Here is a 20,584-nt window from a genome sequence, read left to right as displayed (position 1 = left end):
GCAGACTCGATAGCCTCGGTTTCTCAAATGATTGCCTCGCCTGATTCACCAACTACTTCTCTGATAGAGTTCAGTGTGTCAAATCGGAGGGCCTGTTGTCCGGGCCTCTGGCAGTCTCTATGGGGGTGCCACAGGGTTCAATTCCTGGGCCGACTCTCTTCTCTGTATACATCAATGATGTCGCTCTTGCTGCTGGTGAGTCTCTGATCCACCTCTACGCAGACGACACCATTCTGTATACTTCTGGCCCTTCTTTGCAACAATGTATTCTTCACTCATGCTGCGAAACATACCCTCGTAAAACTGACCATCCTACCGATCCTCGACTTCGGCGATGTCATTTACAAAATACCAATACCAATACCCTACTCAATAAATTGGATGCAGTCTATCACAGTGCCATCAGTTTTGTCACCAAAGCCCCATATACTACCCACCACTGCGACCTGTATGCTCTCGTTGGCTGGCCCTCGCTTCATACTCGTCGCCAAACCCACTGGTTCCAGGTCATCTACAAGCCCCTGCTAGGTAAAGACCCCCCTTATCTCGGCTCGCTGGTCACCATATCAGCACCCACCTGTAGCACGCGCTCCAGCAAGTATATCTCTCTGGTCACCCCCAAAACCAATTCTTCCTTTGGCCACCTCTAATTCCAGTTCTCTGCTGCCAATGACTGGAACGAACTACAATAATTTCTGAAACTGGAAACACTTATCTCCCTCACTAGCTTTAAGCACCAGCTGTCAGAGCAGCTCACAGATTACTGTACCTGTTCATAGCCCATCTTTAAATTGCCCAAACAACTATCTCTTCACCTACTGTATTTATTTATTTTGCTCCTTTGCACCCCATTATTTCTATCTCTACTTTGCACATTCTTCCACTGCAAATCTACCATTTCAGTGTTTTACTTGCTATAATGTATTTACTTCGCCACCATGGCCTTTTTTGCCTTTACCTCCCTTATCTCACCTCATTTGCTCACATTGTATATAGACTTATATAGACGTATTTTTCTACTGTATTATTGACTGTATGTTTGTTTTACTCCATGTGTAACACTGTGTTGTTGAATTGCTTTGCTTTATCTCGGCCAGGTCGCAATTGTAAATGAGAACTTGTTCTCGACTTGCCTACCTGGTTAAATAAATAAGCACTCCATCCCTCTCTTTATTGGTCAAACAGCCCTTACACAGCCTGGAGGTGTGTTGGGTCATTGTCCTGTTGAAAAACAAATGATAGTCCCACTAAGTGCTAACCAGATGGAATGAGGTATCGCAGCAAAATGCTGGGGTAGCGATGCTGGTTGTGTGTGCCTTGAATTCTAAATAAACCACTGAAAATGTCACCAGAAAGCACCTCCACACATTCACACCTCCTGCACTCCATGCTTCACGTGACAACCACACATGCAGAGAACATCCATTCACCTACTCTGATATTTTACAAAGACATGGCGGTTGGAACCAACAATCCCATATTTGGACTCATCAGACCAAAGGACAGATTTCCATTGCTCTTGTTCCTTGGCCCAAGCAAGTCTCTTCTTACTGGTGTCCTTTAGTAATGGTTGCTTTGCAGCAATTTGACCATGAAGGCCTGATTCACACAGTCTGCCTTTCCTATGGCGGTCCTCATGAGAGCCAGTTTCATCATAGCGTTTAATGGTTTTTTGGGACTGCACTTGAAGAAACTTTCAAAGTTCTTGAAATGTTTCATATTGACTGACCTTCATGTCTTAAAGTAATGATGGACTGTAATTTCTCTTTGCTTATTTGAGCTGTTCTTGCCATAATATAGACTTGGTCTTTTTCCAAAAAGGGCTATTTTCTGTATACCACCCCTACCTTGTCACAAGCATTAAGAAGGAAAGAGATTCCACAAATTAACTTTTAACAAGGTACACATGTTAATTGAAATGCATTCCAGGTGACTACCTCATGAAGCTGGTTGAGAGAATGCCAAGAGTGTGTAAATCTGTCATCAAAGCAAAGGGAGGCTACTTTGAAGAATATCAAATGTAAAATATATTTTGATTTGTTTTGGTTACTATGTGTTCTACAATGTAGAAAATAGTAAAAATATAGAAAAACTGTGGAATGAGTAGATGTGTCCAAACTTGTGTTCAGACTAGTACAGACTGGTACTTTATTAGGGCGGCCGGTAACCTAATGGGTAGAGCATTGGGCTAGTAACCGAAAGGTTTCTGTATTGAATCCCCGAGCTGACAAGGTACTAATGTATCATTCTGCCCCTGAGCAAGGCAGTTAACCCACTCTTCCCCGGGCGCCGAAGACGTGGATGTTGATTAAGCCTCCGATTCAGAGGGGTTGGGTTAAATGAGGATGTTTCAGTTGAAGGCATTCAGTTGTACAACTGACAAGGAGGCCCTCCTTTCCCTATATATATTTGCAAAAAATATATACGGGGAGTTGGAAGTGATGCAGACAATTACATTGATCTATCTGCAGTATTAAAAAACGAACAAAAAACAAAGTAAACATTTTTCAAAAAAGGCTTTAACCTGAAGAATTTGTGCCGATGCATCAGAATGGGTAAAGAAAGAGCAGGAGATGGATGCTCTTTGATCATGTGTTAACATTGGTGGAATGTTGCATGGATGTTTGCAGTGTTTCCCAAATGTTCCATTGATGTTTGCCATGTGTTTTCTTTGTACTGGGTCGCGGGGATAGTGACAGCCTGAGGGTATGTATGCATCGGCCACACGTGAAACTTAAATAAGTTTAAGACAAAAGTGTGGGATTGGCTTCATCTAAGGTGGATGAGATGTAGGTAGGGGTGCCGAGCTCAGGTACTATCGATGAAGTTGCCTCAGGGATCAAATACTCACAAGGAGGTATTAATTAATAATACATTCTCTAGAATGTACCGATGCAGTATGCTGCCTTATTGTTAAACTGAAAGTGCTGCTGTTGTTTGATAACTACCTTCTAGAAGTGTCAAGCTCTTCCACAGGTTGAACGCATTGTCAAACGCCCTCATTACAGTTTCCCATCTAGTTAATATACAGGTTTTTTTTCTCCAAATGATAAAAACATTGTCTGTTGAATTGATACAAAGACAAAAAAGGGAGTGAGGGAGAATAGAGAGCTTATCGGTCTCTGTGTTGCTCTGGCAGTACTTGTTGTAATGGATTCCTTACCAGTTGTTTGAAACAGGTTGATGATTTTATCAGTTGATTTGACAACATAAGTTTCTGTTTCACAGAGAACCGCTGTATTAATAGAAATCGTATGTGTGGGAGGTTTGAAGTAAGATGTCAACTTTAAATGTAAATTATTATTATATTCATCCCATTACTTCTTGCATGTTTTGTATTGTGTGGTATCCCCAGACAATTGACTCCCTGTGTGAATATTTCATTAGGAGAGAGGGAAAGTAAGAGGAGAGGTAAGAGAGAGGGAGGGGGTGGATGCAAGCAAGCAAACCACACCATGCAAGGAAAAGGAGGGGGAAGGCATAGGGAAACAAAATCTGCTTTTCAATGTGCGAGTGTTGAGCAGAGGACCTGCTGCCTGCTGTAGGTGAACACACAGAGAGACGTTCAGAAGATGCTCTCAGTGAGAGGGGAGCTGACACTGGGCTTTCATATCATGCTCAAGCTCCTGGACTCCTTCTCTGCTGGTAATAGTTTAAATTCTGCCTGTAGAGCGCTCTGTCTTGCCGACCCGCCGAGGTAGAACCGATTGGCCACCCAGTTGCGCTTGCTATTGTTTGGTGGTTTAATCGCTCTGTGGCTCAGTGTTCTCTCTCTGTGGATCGGTGGATGGGAGCAACCCTCTGCAGCTGTAGCATCAGTCAGTGAGCCTCACTAATGCAGATAGATCAATAGCTCTTGTCCTAATAGCAGGTGAGAGAGAGAAAGCGGGTAAGAGAGAGCAGAGCAGAGATCGCTGTGACTAACGCGCAATGTAGTGCAGTGGCACTTGTAGAAAGAGGGAATGAGTGAGAAGAAGAGCGAGTGAGAGCTGGACTAGCTCTACTTTTCTCTGCAGCAGGACCCGTCATCCATCACTCAATCCTTGCGTCCCTCTGTCCATCCGTCCTTCCTGGGAAGTGGTTGTTTTTGCTCTGGGTGGGGTGGGGGAGGTGGGGGGTTACAAAGTAGCACTTGTCATTGATACTCTCTCTGTCTCTCTGCCGCTGCTTTGCAGGAGTGGTGGCGGCCAAGAGGAGCCCCAAGCTGGTGGTGAGTACACCACAACTCTCTTCTCCCTCATCTCCTCCCTTCTGCATTTGTTTGTGTTATTCCCCCCATGCATGCCCACTTCCTACTGGATGGATGTGGGGGCTATTTAAAGAACAAAAGATATGGAGATAAGGAAGACAGGATTCTAATATTTCCTTTTCCGCTCTCCATCCAGCCTTCCATAGACCTCTCCATACTTTTATTTTTCCCCACTTTCTTTCTTTGACTCTCTCGCCCCCTCAATGTGACCCCCTTTTCCTTTCACTCGCAAGCTCTCCATTGCTCCCTCTCCTAGGTATTTTCTCTCTCTCCATTGTCTTTCTCTCTCTCGCTCTTTAACCCCTTCCTTCCCTCCATCGATCCCATGGTGTCATTGAGTGATTTAAGGGTAGCCTGGGTGTCCTGATTGAGTCATTGTAATGGTGTCCAGCTGGTAAGGAGGGCGCAGGGTCATGGATGAGGGGAAAGGAGGATGAGAGGAGAGATGGGTTGTCTTATACCAGTGGCTAGTTGAAACTAGCTGAAATGCACAGAGCCAAGGACGAGGGGAAAAGAGATAAGCAATACAAAAGGTATCGATAGAGTGAAGAGGAGAGATTAACAAATGATGATGGAATAAGGGAGAGAACTGAAGGGAATGTTGGAGCCGTTCTACGGGACTGACTCACAAACTTGATCCCACAGCTACAATAGGCAGAGAGGAAGAGAGACAGACTAGCTACCTCAGTACTGGAGCGGTGGGATGGTCTCTACGGGGACAATCACTTTATTCTGAGGTTTAAAGAGCAAACGCCTCCTCATCTTTATGACTCATCTTAACCGGATGAGAAATTAATGCTGGCTGTTAGGAGACTCCATCACCGCTGTGAAAGACACACCCATAGCATCCCCTGGAGTGTCGTCCAGAGGGTAAAGTTGTCCCCAAAAAACTGATCTGAGGTCAGTTTTGTGTTCTGCCCACCTATCCTCCTGAGACCGTGCAATTCATTTTTGTCCATTTGTTTTTTGGTCCGTATCTCTAAGGCCATACATGCCCATGTGTTAGGTCCTGTTGGGCTTTTCAATGTGTTAGGACATTTTGGGCTTTTCAATGATATCATATGTGTGGGGGTGTCACCTTGATATTTCTTTCTTTCTGGTTCTTAAAAATGTCTACCATCTCAATTAGTACATTTTGTGGTAAGTGTGTGTAATTATCATTTTTGTGATATTCAAAATGTTTACAATAGATAAATATCTCACATTTCCCAAACAAAAGACCTGGAAAATTATTAACATTTCCCTCAATGTTGCACTAATGCAATTCCACGAAATGTGCAGCAGCAGATTGGCAAAAAATAAAATAGTACATTATCCAAACAGGTTGTCAGATGGAAGCCTATAACCTAGAGTATTTACTTCATAAATTCAAAGCACACGCATAATTAACACTGACAGTCTGCACAGGAGACCTGAATGCAGTTTAGAGCTCTCATCAGAACTGAAAATTCGATCCCGGTCTGTCCCAATCCCAGTGGGCTGAAGGCCGTACCCAGGCCTGGTCCGACATCACAGAAATTAAATGAGCCCGAACCCAGAAGAAAAGCAAGAATTCTAGAAACAGTAGTATGTTGATGTAAACCGGTGTTGATAATAAAATCAAATCAATAAAATAAAATCAAATGTATTTGTCACATACACATGTTTAGCAGATGTTAATGTGAGTGTAGCGAAATGCTTGTGCTTCTAGTTCCGACAATGCGGTAATAACCAACAAGTAATCTAGCTAACAATTCCAAAACTACTACCTTATAGACACAAGTGTAAGGGGATAAAGAACATGTACATAAAGATATATGAATGAGTGATGGTACAGAGCGGCATAGGCAAGATACAGTAGATGGTATCGAGTACAGTATATACATATGAGATGAGTATGTAAACAAAGTGGCATAGTGGCTAGTGATACATGTATTACATAAAGATGCAGTAGAGGATATAGAGTACAGTATATACGTATACATATGAGATAAATTGATGTAGGGTATGTAAACATTATATTAGGTAGCATTGTTTAAAGTGGCTAGTGATATATTTTACATCATTTCGCATCAATTCCATTAGTAAAGTGGCTGGAGTTGAGTCAGTGTGTTGGCAGCAGCCACTCAATGTTAGTGGTGGCTGTTTAACAGTCTGAGGGCCTTGAGATAGAAGCTGTTTTTCAGTCTCTCGGTCCCAGCTTTGATGCACCTGTACTGACCTCGCCTTCTGGATGATAGCGGGGTGAACAGGCAGTGGCTCGGGTGGTTGTTGTCCTTGATGATCTTTATGGCCTTCCTGTAACATCGGGTGGTGTAGGTGTCCTGGAGGGCAGGTAGTTTGCCCCCGGTGATGCGTTGTGCAGACCTCACTACCCTCTGGAGAGCCTTACGGTTGTGGGCGGAGCAGTTGCCGTACCAGGCGGTGATACAGCCCGCCAGGATGCTCTCGATTGTGCATCTGTAGAAGTTTGTGAGTGCTTTTGGTGACAAGCCAAATTTCTTCAGCCTCCTGAGTTTAAAGAGGCGCAGCTGCGCCTTCTTCACGATGCTGTCTGTGTGGGTGGACCAATTCAGTTTGTCTGTGATGTGTATGCCAAGGAACTTAAAACTTGCTACCCTCTCCACTACTGTTCCATCGATGTGGATAGGGGGGTGTTCCCTGTGCTGTTTCCTGAAGTCCACAATCATCTCCTTAGTTTTGTTGACGTTGAGTGTGAGGTTATTTTCCTGACACCACACTCAGAGGGCCCTCACCTCCTCCCTGTAGGCCGTCTCGTCGTTGTTGGTAATCAAGCCTACCACTGTTGTGTCGTCCGCCATCTTGATGATTGAGTTGGAGGCTTGCGTGGCCACGCAGTCGTGGGTGAACAGGGAGTACAGGAGAGGGCTCAGAACGCACCCTTGTGGGGCCCCAGTGTTGAGGATCAGCGGGGTGAAGATGTTGTTGCCTACCCTCACCACCTGGGGGCGGCCCATCAGGAAGTCCAGGACCCAGTTGCACTGGGCTGGGTCGAGACCCAGGGTCTCAAGCTTGATGACGAGCTTGGAGGGTACTATGGTGTTAAATGCCGAGCTTTAGTCGATGAACAGCATTCTCACGTAGGTATTCCTCTTATCCAGATGGTTTAGGGCAGTGTGCAGTGTGGTTGAGATTGCATCGTCTGTGGACCTATTTGGGCGGTAAGCAAATTGGAATGGGTCTAGGGTGTCAGGTAGGGTGGAGGTGATATGGTCCTTGACTAGTCTCTCAAAGCACTTCATGATGACTGAAGTGAGTGCTCTCGGGGCGGTAGTCGTTTAGCTCAGTTACCTTAGCTTTCTTGGGAACAGGAACAATGGTGGCCCTCTTGAAGCATGTTGGAACAGCAGACTGGGATAAGGATTGATTGAATATGTCCGTAAACACACCAGCCAGCTGGTCTGCGCATGCTCTGAGGGTGCGGCTGGGGATGCCGTCTGGGCCTGCAGCCTTGCGAGGGTTAACATGGTTAAATGTTTTCCTCACGTTGGCTGCAGTGAAGGAGAGTCCGCATGTTTTGGTTGCGGGCCTTGTCAGTGGCACTGTATTGTCCTCAAAGCGGACAAAAACGTTATTTAGTCTGCCTGGGAGCAAGACATCCTGGTCCGTGACGGGGCTGGTTTTCTTTTTGTAATCCGTGATTGACTGTAGACCCTGCCACATACCTCTTGTGTCTGAGCTGTTGAATTGAGATTCTACTTTGTCTCTATACTGACGCTTAGCTTGTTTGATTGACTTGCGGAGGGAATAGCTACACTGTTTGTATTCGGACATGTTTCCGGTCACCTTGCCCTGATTAAAAGCAGTGGTTCATGCTTTCAGTTTCACGTGAATGCTGCCATCAATCCACGGTTTCTGGTTTGGGAATGTTTTAATCGTTGCTATGGGAACGACATCTTCAACGCACGTTCTAATGAACTCGCACACCGAATCAGCGTATTCGTCAATGTTGTTGTTTGACGCAATACGAAACATATCCCAGTCCACGTGATGGAAGCAGTCTTGGAGTGTGGAATCAGATTGGTCGGACCAGCGTTGAACAGACCTCAGCGCGGGCTTCTTGTTTTAGTTTCTGTCTGTACGCAGGGAGCAACAAAATGGAGTCGTGGTCAGCTTTTCCGAAAGGAGAGCGAGGCAGGGCCTTATATGCGTTGCGGAAGTTAGAATAGCAATGATCCAAGGTTTTTCCAGCCCTGGTTGCGCAATCGATATGCTGATACAATTTAGGGAGTCTTGTTTTCAGATTAGCCTTGTTAAAATCCCCAGCTACAATGAATGCAGCCTCAGGATATATGGATTCCAGTTTGCAAAGAGTCAAATAAAGTTTGTTCAGAGCCATCGATGTGTCTGCTTGGGGGGGAATATATACGACTGTGATTATAATCGAAGAGAATTCCCTTGGTAGATAATGCGGTCGAAATTTGATTGTGAGGAATTCTAAATCAGGTGAACAGAAGGACTTGAGTTCCTGTATGTTGTTGTGACCACACCACGTCTCGTTAACCATGAAGCATACGCCCCCGCCCCTCTTCTTACCAGAAAGATGTTTGTTTCATTTTGGTGCGATGCGTGGAGAAACCAGCTGGCTGCATCGACTCCGATAGCGTCTCTCCAGTGAGCCATGTTTCCGTGAAGCAAAGAACGTTACAGTCTCTGATGTCCCTCTGGAATGCTACCCTTGCTCGGATTTCATCAACCTTGTTGTCGAGAGACTGGACATTGGCGAGAAGTATGCTAGGGAGTGGTGCATGAGATGCCCGTCTCCGGAGTCTGACCAGAAGACCGCTTCGTTTCCCTCTTTTACAAAGTCGTTTTTTTGGGTCGCCGGCTGGGATCCATTCCGTTGTCCTGGGTGAAAGACAGAACACAGTATCCGTTTCGCGAAAGACATATTCTTTGTGAGTGAGTTGAGTTGGTGAGTTGACGCTGCTCTTATATTCAGTAGTTCTTCTCGACTGTATGTAAGGAAACGTAAGATGACCTGGGGCACCAATGTAAGAAATAACACATTAAAAAAACAAAAAACTGCATAGTTTCCTAGGAACGCGAAGCGAGGCGGCCATCTCTGTCGGCACCGGAAGTGTTAATAATAACAAGGTGAAGGCGGGCAGCAGCAGAGTGAGGATATGAAGGAACAGTAGTATGTTGATTTAAACCGGTGTTGATAATAAAAAGGTGATGGCGGGCAGCAGCAGAGTGAGGATATAAAGAAACAGCCATTGGGTCTAGAAAAAGCACAGATGGAGGAAACCTCACCATAGTTATCAAATCAAATCAAATGTATTCATATAGCCCTTCGTCCATCAGCTGATCTCAAAGTGCTGTACAGAAACCCAGCCTAAAACCCCAAACAACAAGCAATGCAGGTGTAGAAGCACGGTGGCTAGGAAAAACTCCCTAGAAAGGCCAAAACCTAGGAAGAAACCTAGAGAGGAACCAAGCTATGTGGGTTAGCCAGTCCTCTTCTGGCTGTGCCGGGTGGAGATTATAACAGAACATGGCCAAGATGTTCAAATGTTCATAAATGACCAGCATGGTCAAATAATAATAATCACAGGCAGAACAGTTGAAACTGGAGCAGCAGCACGGCCAGGTGGACTGGGGACAGCAAGGAGTCATCATGTCAGGTAGTCCTGAGGCATGGTCCTACCGCTCAGGCCCTCCGAGAGAGAGAAAGAAAGAGAGAAAGAGAGAATTAGAGAGAGCATACTTAAATTCACACAGGACACCGGATAGGACAGGAGAAGTACTCCAGATATAACAAACTGACCCTAGCCCCCCGACACATAAACTACTGCAGCATAAATACTGGAGGCTGAGACAGGAGGGGTCAGGAGACACTGTGGCCCCATCCGATGACACCCCCGGATAGGGCCAAACAGGAAGGATATAACCCCACCCACTTTGCCAAAGCACAGCCCCCACACCACTAGAGGGATATCTTCAACCACCAACTTACCATCCAGAGACAAGGTTGAGTATAGTCCACAAAGATCTCCGCCACGGCAGAACCCAAGGGGGGGGTGCCAACCCAGACAGGAAGCTCACATCAGTGACTCAACCCACTCAAGTGACGCACCCCTCCTAGGGACGGTATGAAAGAGCCCTAGTAAGCCAGTGACTCAGCCCCTGTAATAAGCCGTTTCCAACAGACTTTTAGAGAATTTTGCAGTACAGTACGTCCAACCGGCCTCCCAACTGCAGACCACGTGAATGGCGTCACGTGGGCAAGGGGTTTGCTGATGTCACGTTGTGAATAGAGTTCCCCATGGTGGGATTATGGTATGGGCAGGCAACGAACACAATTGCATTTTATCGATGACAATTTGAATGAACAGAAATACTTTGACGAGATCCTGAGGCCTATTGTGAGGTCCATTTAAAAAAAAAAGTTATCTGTGATCAACAGATGCATGTGAAATCCATAGATTAGGGCCAAATGTATTTATTTAAATTGACTGATTTCCTCTTATGAACTGTGACTCAGTAAAACCTTTGAAATTGTTGCATGTAGCATTTATATTTTTGTTCAGTTTAGACTGTAAATATACATTTTATTTGCTGTGAAATTTATAAATAGCGACACAGCCACAATATAAAAATATATATGAAAATATATGAATCCCTATTTCCTTCTCCCAAGTGTGTTTTTATTATGACGATTCATCAACCCATAGGTCTTCATAGGGTGCCTATAGGCAAGATCAGTCCTTATGGCCAACTTCTACCCAGAGCCATCCATAAAGTATGTACTGTATACTACAGGAATACATGTATACTACAGCAGGGATAATACTTCACATACATACTTCAGTGTTCCTGTTAACAGGAAGCTGGGCAATTTGGGATTAGAGATTAACAGGGATATGGCATCAGTCATAGCAGGGGCGTCGCCAATTGAGGTCATGTGACAGGGTGGGGGAGGGGGAGGGGCAGGGTGCTGTAGGGGTCGAGAGGGACCAATGGTGACCCTGGTTGGATGTCACCGTTGATTAGTTTTTCTCAGAGGAAAGCAGGCTTTTCCCCCTCTGTGTTATATCATTGAAATGTCAGGCTGCATGGAACTCTGTGTCAGCCTCTAAGAGCTATTCTGCCTCTGGTGCTCGGCTTTAAATATGTGTTCAGAATACACTGCCATATGCAAGAGGGACCCAACTGTCTTGGTGTATTTGCAACTCTCTCTTGATCAAAATGAAGTGTTGGCTTGTAAGTGTGTTTTTGTTTCTACTAACAAAACTATTTTGAAATGTGTTCACTTTTCTTTTCATGATTTGTGTTGGTTGTAATATTTGACTAACCATAAGAAATATAATTGAACCGTACAAAATCTTAATTGAAATAGACACAACTTGATGACATGATTTCCTTGAACTAATCCACAGTCCATTTTGATTGGCTTCTTCAAATGTCCCTTTGTCTTAGCCAGGCTTAGTGGTCATGTATACAGCGATTTGTCTTGGACTGAATATATGAATTTGAAATCAAAGAAAGTATCTTAACAATAAATGTGTTTACACGTAGAACGTAGTGTGTGTATGAATAAAGAGCATGGATGAAGAAGACATTATGGTGCTCATTTGAATTTCGGCATCAGACCAATGCCTACTTCATACTTAAAACATATTTTTCTGTGTGTGGGTGTCATAGAAACCATCTCTCCCCCAACACTATTAGACTACAACTCCAACTGACAGTCACACTCAATTCACTTGGTGTTTCTATGATGTTGACCTTGGATTATTGTTACCTTCTTCTCGCTCTCTACTACCTTCCCATTTTTACGGATCTCTCTCTCTTTTCTCTCCCCATCTTTCTTATTTCTCATTCGTCTCTCTTTCTTCCCCTCTTAACCCTCCCTTTCTCACTATCACCTCACCTTCTCCTCTCGTCTTATCTCTCTCCCCTGTGTTGCACCCTCTCCCCCCCTCCCTCCTCTCTCTCCCTCCCCATTCTGTCCATTCATCAGCAGCTGGAGAGGAAGGACAGTCAGAGCAGCTCCCAGCACAGTGTGTGTAGCCATCGCAGCACCCACACAGACTCCCCCAGCCACCCCCCCTCCAACATGCCCAGTGAGGCCATGGCCCCCCCTCCGGCCGCACCCACTCAGCCGCTGCCTGGCTTGCCTCCGCTGCCCACCCAGGACCCTGGAGATGGCACCATGACCCTCCAGAAGAAGCCAGACCCCTTCAAGATCTGGGCCCAGTCCAGGAGCATGTATGAGAGCAGACGTGAGTAGACACAAAATCAAATACTTCATTGTGGTTTATGATGACAACTGATAAAGGTAGGTTCAACAATGTTGCCAAAAAATATTAGATATAATATATATATATATTATAGATACAGGTACAAGCAGGTACAAACGTTGAGACATTAGTGAATGAGCCATGTATTTAATCATCCTGTCTGTTGTTTGGTGGGAAGAGAGGAACTTTTCAAATTTTTCTGTTTGTAATATACTAGAGAGCATATACATTTCTTGAAAGTGTGTGGGTGTTGCATTGAATCCTGGAGGAGAAGCATTGTTGAGTACTTTGTAGGAACAGCTCATTGTGTGTGTGTGTGTGTGTGTGTGTGTGTGTGTGTGTGTGTGTGTGTGTGTGTGTGTGTGTGTGTGTGTGTGTGTGTGTGTGTGTGTGTGTGTGTGTGTGTGTGTGTGTGTGTGTGTGTGTGTGTGTGTGTGTGTGTGTGTGTGTGTGGTATGACTCAAACCTGACTCTATGACAAAAGGTGTCTCAGAGAGCATAGTCTCCTTGAAAAACAGACGTGTTTCCTGCTCTGTGGTACTATCGACATCTCCTGCAATATGAAGCACCTGCATTTCCAAACACTGTGTAGGTGTGTGTATACTGCCTTGCCACCGGAAGAAGGGGTTAAAAATGAAGGGTCACATACATCCTACCTTGCTGACGGCTCAGAATTTAAGTATGGTATATCCAATGTTGGCCCAAGCTTACGTCAGGAGCTATTTCTGTGTTGCTTGTGCAGGAGTACAGGAACACAACTGGAGGTTAGTGGATAAGCAGAACCATTTGATAAAAATAATGTGAATGTTTCCATCAATAGATGTTCTCATCAGCAGAAAACAAGTCTGTTGACCAAAACGTTAATTTGATGGTGTGCCGCATACAATAGTTTTTTCTCTAAGCATCAGGAGCGATAGAATGTACACCCATTTAGAATTCTAAAAGCAGAACATCTGTTAAGGCTCTCCCATTGCAATCACAGCTCAGGTCTTCTATTATTAATGTGAAGGAGGGAACCACCCAACTTATTTACTATACTCACTACAAGAGTCTCTTGAGAGAAATGGTTTGTTCTCCAAACAATGGGTCATTCAGTCCCATCTCGGGGAATACAATGAGTCCTCGAGAAAAACTGTTATTCTATATTAAAGAGTCATTTACATTGCAACATATACGTTAAGGCTGACTGGGGGACAAGCAAACAGAACTTACTGTAACTTACTCGCCCTCCTTTCGGTAAAGCTGACCACGACTCCATTTTGTTGCTTCCAGCCTAGAGACAGAAACTAAAACAAGAAGTTCCGCGCTCAGGTCTGTTCAACGCTGGTCCGACCAATCTGATTCCACGCTTCAAGACTGCTTCGATCACGTGGATTGGGATATGTTCCGCATTGCGTCCAACAACTACATTGACGAATACGCTGATTCGGTGAGCGAGTTCATTAGAAAGGGCATCGGCGATGTTATACCCACAGCAACGATTAAACATTCCCAAACCAGAAACCGTGGATTGACGGCAGCATTCGCGTGAAACTGAAAGCACAAACCACTGCTTTTAACCAGGGCAAGGTGACTGGAAACATGACCGAATACAAACAGTGTAGCTATTCCCTCTGCAAAGCAATCAAACAAGCTAAGCATCAGTATAGAGACAAAGTAGAGTTACAATTTAACGGCTCAGACACAAGAGGTATGTGGCAGGGTCTACAGTCAATCACGGATCGCAAAAAGAAAAACAGCCCCGTCACGGACCAGGATGTCTTGCTCCCAGGCAGACTAAATAACTTCTTTGCTCGCTTTGAGGACAATACAGTGCCACTGACACGGCCCGCTACCAAAACCTGCGGACTGTCCTTCACTGTAACCGACGTGAGTAAAACATTGAAACATGTTAACCCTCGCAAGGCTGCAGGCCCAGACGGCATCCCCGGCAGCATCCTCAGAGCAGACCAGCTGGCTGGTGTGTTTACGGACATATTCAATCAATCCTTATCCCAGGCTGCTGTTCCCACATGCTTCAAGAGGGCCACCATTGTTCCTGTTCCCAAGACAGCTAAGGTAACTCAGCTAAACGACTACCGCCCTGTAGCACTCACTTCTGACATCATGAAGTGCTTTGAGAGACTAGCCAAGGACCATATAATCTCCACCCTACCTGACACCCTAGACCCACTCCAATTTGCTTACCGCCCCAATAGGTCCACAGACGACGCAATCGCAACCACACTGTACACTGCCCTAACCCATCTGGACAAGGGCAATACCTATGTGAGAATGCTGTTCATCGATTACATCTCAGTATTTAACACCATAGTACCCTCCAAGCTCATTATCAAGCTTGAGACCCTGGGTCTCGACCACGCCCTGTGCAACTGGGTACTGGACTACCTGGCGGGCCACCCCCAGGTGGTGAGGGTAGGTAACAACATCTCCACCCCGCTGATCCTCAACACTGGGGCCCCACAAGGGTGCGTTCTGAGCCCTGAGTACTCCTTGTTCACCCACGACTGCGTGGCCATGCACGCCTCCAACTCAATCATCAAGTTTGCGGACGACACTACAGTGGTAGGCATGATTACCAACAACGACGAGACGGCCTACAAGGAGGAGGTGAGGGCCCTCGGAGTGCGGTGTCAGGAATATAACCTCACACTCAACGTCAACAAAACAAAGGAGATGATTGTGGACTTCAGGAAACAGGAGAGGGAGCACCCCCTATCCGCATCGATGGGACAGTAGTGGAGAGGGTAGTAGGTTTTAAGTTCCTCGGCGTACACATCACGGACAAACTGAATTGGTCCACCCACACAGACAGCGTTGTGAAGAAGGCGCAGCAACCTCAGGAGGCTGAAGAAATTTAGCTTGTCACCAAATCACTCACAAACTTCTACAGATGCACAATCGAGAGCATCCTGTCGGGTTGTATCACCGCCTTGAATGGCAACTGCTCCACCACAACTGTAATTCTCTCCAGAGTGTAGTGAGGTCTGCAAAACGCATCACCGGGGGCAAACTAAGGACACCTACACCACCCGATGTTACAGGAAGGCCATAAAGATCATCAAGGACAACAACCACCCGAGCCACTGCCTGTTCATGTTATGCAGGTGAATGAGGACCCAAAAGCGACTTGGCGAAACAGAGTCTTTAATCCAGTTTAAGGAAAAAGCAATACTCCTAGACAAATCGGAGCGGTAAATAAAGCATAAAAATTTCACTCGTAATCACGAGAACTGACTGGAGACTCGATAATAAACTGCAGGTTGCCTCGGGAAGGCACTTGACCGTAGCAGACTCAGACACCTGCTCACCACGCAGCATCTGAGGGAAACACGACACGACAGGGCGATACAAAGACACAGCACGGTGAACAATATACAAGGATCCGACAGGACAGGAACGGAAAACAAGGGGAGAAATAGGGACTCTAATCAGGGGAAAAGATAGGGAACAGGTGTGGGAAGACTAAATGATTGATTAGGGGAATAGGAACAGCTGGGAGCAGGAACGGAACGATAGAGAGAAGAGAGAGAGGAAGGGAGAGAGAAAAAGGGGAACGAACCTAAAAAGACCAGCAGGGGGAAAACGAACAGAAGGAAAAGCAAAATGACAAGACAATATAAGACAAAACATGACAGTACCCCCCACTCACCGAGCGCCTCCTGGCGCACTCGAGAGGAATCCTGGCGGCAACGGAGGAAATCATCAATCAGTGAACGGTCCAGCACGTCCCGAGACGGAACCCAACTCCTCTCCTCAGGACCGTAACCCTCCCAATCCACTAAGTATTGGTGACCCCGTCCCCGAGAACGCATGTCCATGATCCTACGTACCTTGTAAATAGGTGCGCTCTCGACAAGGACGGGAGGGGGAGGGAAGACGAACGGGGTGCGAAGAAAGGGCTTGACACAGGAGACATGGAAGACAGGATGGACGCGACGAAGATGTCGCGGAAGAAGCAGTCGCACAGCGACAGGATTGACGACCTGGGAGACACGGAACGGACCAATGAACCGCGGAGTCAACTTACGAGAAGCTGTCGTAAGAGGAAGGTTGCGAGTGGAAAGCCACACTCTCTGGCCGCAACAATACCTTGGACTCTTAATCCTACGTTTATTGGCGGCTCTCACAGTCTGTGCCCTGTAACGGCAAAGTGCAGACCTCACCCTCCTCCAGGTGCGCTCACAACGTTGGACAAACGCTTGAGCGGAGGGAACGCTGGACTCGGCAAGCTGGGATGAGAACAGAGGAGGCTGGTAACCCAGACTACTCTGAAACGGAGATAACCCGGTAGCAGACGAAGGAAGCGAGTTGTGAGCGTATTCTGCCCAGGGGAGCTGTTCTGCCCAAGACGCAGGGTTTCTGAAAGAAAGGCTGCGTAGTATGCGACCAATCGTCTGATTGGCCCTCTCTGCTTGACCGTTAGACTGGGGATGAAACCCGGAAGAGAGACTGACGGACGCACCAATCAAACGACAGAACTCCCTCCAAAACTGTGACGTGAATTGCGGACCTCTGTCTGAAACGGCGTCTAACGGGAGGCCATGAATTCTGAACACATTCTCGATGATGATTTGTGCCGTCTCCTTAGCGGAAGGAAGTTTAGCGAGAGGAATGAAATGTGCCGCCTTAGAGAACCTATCGACAACCGTAAGAATCACAGTCTTCCCCGCAGACAAAGGCAGACCGGTAATGAAGTCTAGGGCGATGTGAGACCATGGTCGAGAAGGAATGGGGAGCGGTCTGAGACGACCGGCAGGAGGAGAGTTACCTGACTTAGTCTGCGCGCAGTCCGAACAAGCAGCCACGAAACGGCGCGTGTCACGCTCCTGAGTCGGCCACCAAAAGCGCTGGCGAATAGAAGCAAGAGTGCCTCGAACACCGGGATGACCAGCTAACTTGGCAGAGTGAGCCCACTGAAGAACAGCCAGACGAGTAGAAACAGGAACGAAAAGAAGGTTACTAGGACAAGCGCGCGGCGACGCAGTGTGCGTGAGTGCTTGCTTAACCTGTCTTTCAATTCCCCAGACTGTCAACCCGACAACACGCCCATAAGGAAGAATCCCCTCGGGATCAGTAGAAGCCACAGAAGAACTAAAAAGACGGGATAAGGCATCAGGCTTGGTGTTCTTGCTACCCGGACGGTAAGAAATCACAAACTCGAAACGAGCGAAAAACAACGCCCAACGAGCTTGACGAGCATTAAGTCGTTTGGCAGAACGGATGTACTCAAGGTTCTTATGGTCTGTCCAAACGACAAAAGGAACGGTCGCCCCCTCCAACCACTGTCGCCATTCGCCTAGGGCTAAGCGGATGGCGAGCAGTTCACGGTTACCCACATCATAGTTGCGTTCAGATGGCGACAGGCGATGAGAAAAATAAGCGCAAGGATGAACCTTATCGTCAGACTGGAAGCGCTGGGATAGAATGGCTCCCACGCCTACCTCTGAAGCGTCAACCTCGACAATGAATTGTCTAGTGACGTCAGGAGTAACGAGGATAGGAGCGGACGTAAAACGTTCTTTTAGAAGATCAAAAGCTCCCTGGGCGGAACCGGACCACTTAAAACACGTCTTGACAGAAGTAAGAGCTGTGAGAGGGGCAGCAACTTGACCGAAATTACGAATGAAACGCCGATAGAAATTAGCGAAACCTAGAAAGCGCTGCAACTCGACACGTGACCTTGGAACGGGCCACTCACTGACAGCTTGGACCTTAGCGGAATCCATCTGAATGCCTTCAGTGGAAATAACGGAACCGAGAAAAGTAACGGAGGAGACATGAAAAGAGCACTTCTCAGCCTTCACGTAGAGACAATTCTCTAAAAGGCGCTGGAGAACACATCGAACGTGCTGAACATGAATCTCGAGTGACGGTGAAAAAATCAGGATATCGTCAAGGTAGACAAAAACAAAGATGTTCAGCATGTCTCTCAGAACATCATTAACTAATGCCTGAAAAACAGCTGGCGCATTGGCGAGACCAAACGGCAGAACCCGGTACTCAAAATGCCCTAACGAAGTGTTAAACGCCGTTTTCCACTCGTCCCCCTCTCTGATGCGCACGAGATGGTAAGCGTTACGAAGGTCCAACTTAGTAAAGCACCTGGCTCCCTGCAGAATCTCGAAGGCTGATGACATAAGGGGAAGCGGACAACGATTCTTAACCGTTATGTCATTCAGCCCTCGATAATCCACGCAGGGGCGCAGAGTACCGTCCTTTTTCTTAACAAAAAAAACCCCCGCCCCGGCCGGAGAGAGGAAGAAGGCACTATGGTACCGGCGTCAAGAGACACAGACAAATAATCCTCGAGAGCCTTACGTTCGGGAGCCGACAGAGAGTATAGTCTACACCGAGGAGGAGTGGTCCCCGGAAGGAGATCAATACTACAATCATACGACCGGTGAGGAGGAAGGGAGTTGGCTCGGGACCGACTGAAGACCGTGCGCAGATCATGATATTCCTCCGGCACTCCTGTCAAATCGCCAGGTTCCTCCTGAGAAGTGGGGACAGAAGAAATGGGAGGGATGGCAGACATTAAACACTTCACATGACAAGAAACGTTCCAGGATAGGATAGAATTACTAGACCAATTAATAGAAGGATTATGACATACTAGCCAGGGATGACCCAAAACAACAGGTGTAAAAGGTGAACGAAAAATAAAAAAAGAAATAGTCTCACTGTGGTTACCAGATACTGTGAGGGTTAAAGGTAGTGTCTCAAATCTGATACTGGGAAGATGACTACCATCTAAGGCGAACATGGGCGTAGGCTTGTCTAACTGTCTGAAAGGAATGTCATGTTTCCGAGCCCATGCTTCGTCCATGAAACAACCCTCAGCCCCAGAGTCTATCAAGGCACTGCATGTAGCACCCGAACCGGTCCAGCGTAGATGGACCGACATAGTAGTACAGGATCTAGATGGAGAGACCTGAGTAGTAGCGCTCACCAGTAGCCCTCCGCTTACTGATGAGCTCTGGCTTTTACTGGACATGAATTGACAAAATGTCCATCAAATCCGCAATAGAGGCACAGGCGGTTGGTGATCCTCCGTTCCCTCTCCTTAGTCGAGATGCGAATACCTCCCAGCTGCATGGGCTCAGTCTCTGAGCCAGAGGAGGGAGATGGTTGCGATGCGGAGCAGGGAAACACCGTTGACGCGAGCTCTCTTCCACGAGCTTGGTGACGAAGATCTACCCGTCGTTCTATGCGGATGGCGAGAGCAATCAAAGAGTCCACACTGGAAGGAACCTCCCGGGAGAGAATCTCATCTTTGACCACTGCGTGGAGTCCCTCAAGAAAACGAGCGAGCAGCGCCGGCTCGTTCCAGTCACTAGAGGCAGCAAGAGTGCGAAACTCTATAGAGTAATCCGTTATGGATCGATCACCTTGGCATAGGGAAGCCAGGGCCCTAGAAGCCTCCCTACCAAAAACTGAACGGTCAAAAACCCGAATCATCTCCTCTTTAAAGTTCTGGTAATTGTTTGAACAATCAGCCCTTGCCTCCCAGATAGCTGTGCCCCACTCTCGAGCCCGGCCAGTAAGGAGTGAAATGACGTAAGCAACCCGAGCTCTCTCTAGAGTATGTGTTGGGTTGGAGAGAGAACACAATATCACACTGGGTGAGAAAGGAGCGGCACTCCTTGGGCTGCCCGGAGTAGCAAGGTGGGTTATTAACCCTAGGTTCCGGAGGCTCGGCAGACCAGGAAGTAACAGGTGGCACGAGACGAAGACTCTGGAACTGTCCAGAGAGGTCGGAAACCTGAGCGGCCAGGTTCTCCATGGCATGACGAGCAGCAGACAATTCCTGCTCGTGTCTGCCGAGCATGGCTCCTTGGATCTCGACGGCAGTGTTACGAGCGTCTGTAGTCGCTGGGTCCATTCTTTGGTCGGATCCTTCTGTTATGCAGGTGAATGAGGACCCAAAAGCGACTTGGCGAAAACAGAGTCTTTAATCCAGTTTAAGGAAATAGCAATACTCCTAGACAAATCGGAGCGGTAAATAAAGCATAAAAAACAATTCCACTCGTAATCACGAGAACTGACTGGAGACTCGATAATAAACTGCAGGTAGCCTCGGGAAGGC

General features: G+C 46.8%; 1 protein-coding gene across 15 annotated transcripts in view; it reads left to right on the top strand.

The window, feature by feature from the left end:
* The window catches only part of LOC124031661 (membrane-associated guanylate kinase, WW and PDZ domain-containing protein 1-like), a 156,209-nt gene that overhangs the window by 106,131 nt on the left and 29,494 nt on the right, over positions 1-20,584 (top strand). For 14 of the 15 annotated variants that reach the window (XM_046343178.1, XM_046343179.1, XM_046343181.1 and 11 more), the window contains 2 exons: positions 4,176-4,210; positions 12,216-12,477. In XM_046343178.1, coding sequence (XP_046199134.1) covers positions 4,176-4,210; positions 12,216-12,477 — 297 coding nt within the window. The remainder of the gene's footprint in view (positions 1-4,175; positions 4,211-12,215; positions 12,478-20,584) is intronic. The other variant, XM_046343172.1, reaches the window with a different exon arrangement.

This window comes from Oncorhynchus gorbuscha, linkage group LG03 (assembly GCF_021184085.1).
Source record: "Oncorhynchus gorbuscha isolate QuinsamMale2020 ecotype Even-year linkage group LG03, OgorEven_v1.0, whole genome shotgun sequence".
NCBI classification, from domain to species: Eukaryota; Metazoa; Chordata; class Actinopteri; order Salmoniformes; family Salmonidae; genus Oncorhynchus; species Oncorhynchus gorbuscha.
Note: the sequence above shows the minus strand (reverse complement) of the source record. Positions and strands in the feature narration are given on the sequence as shown.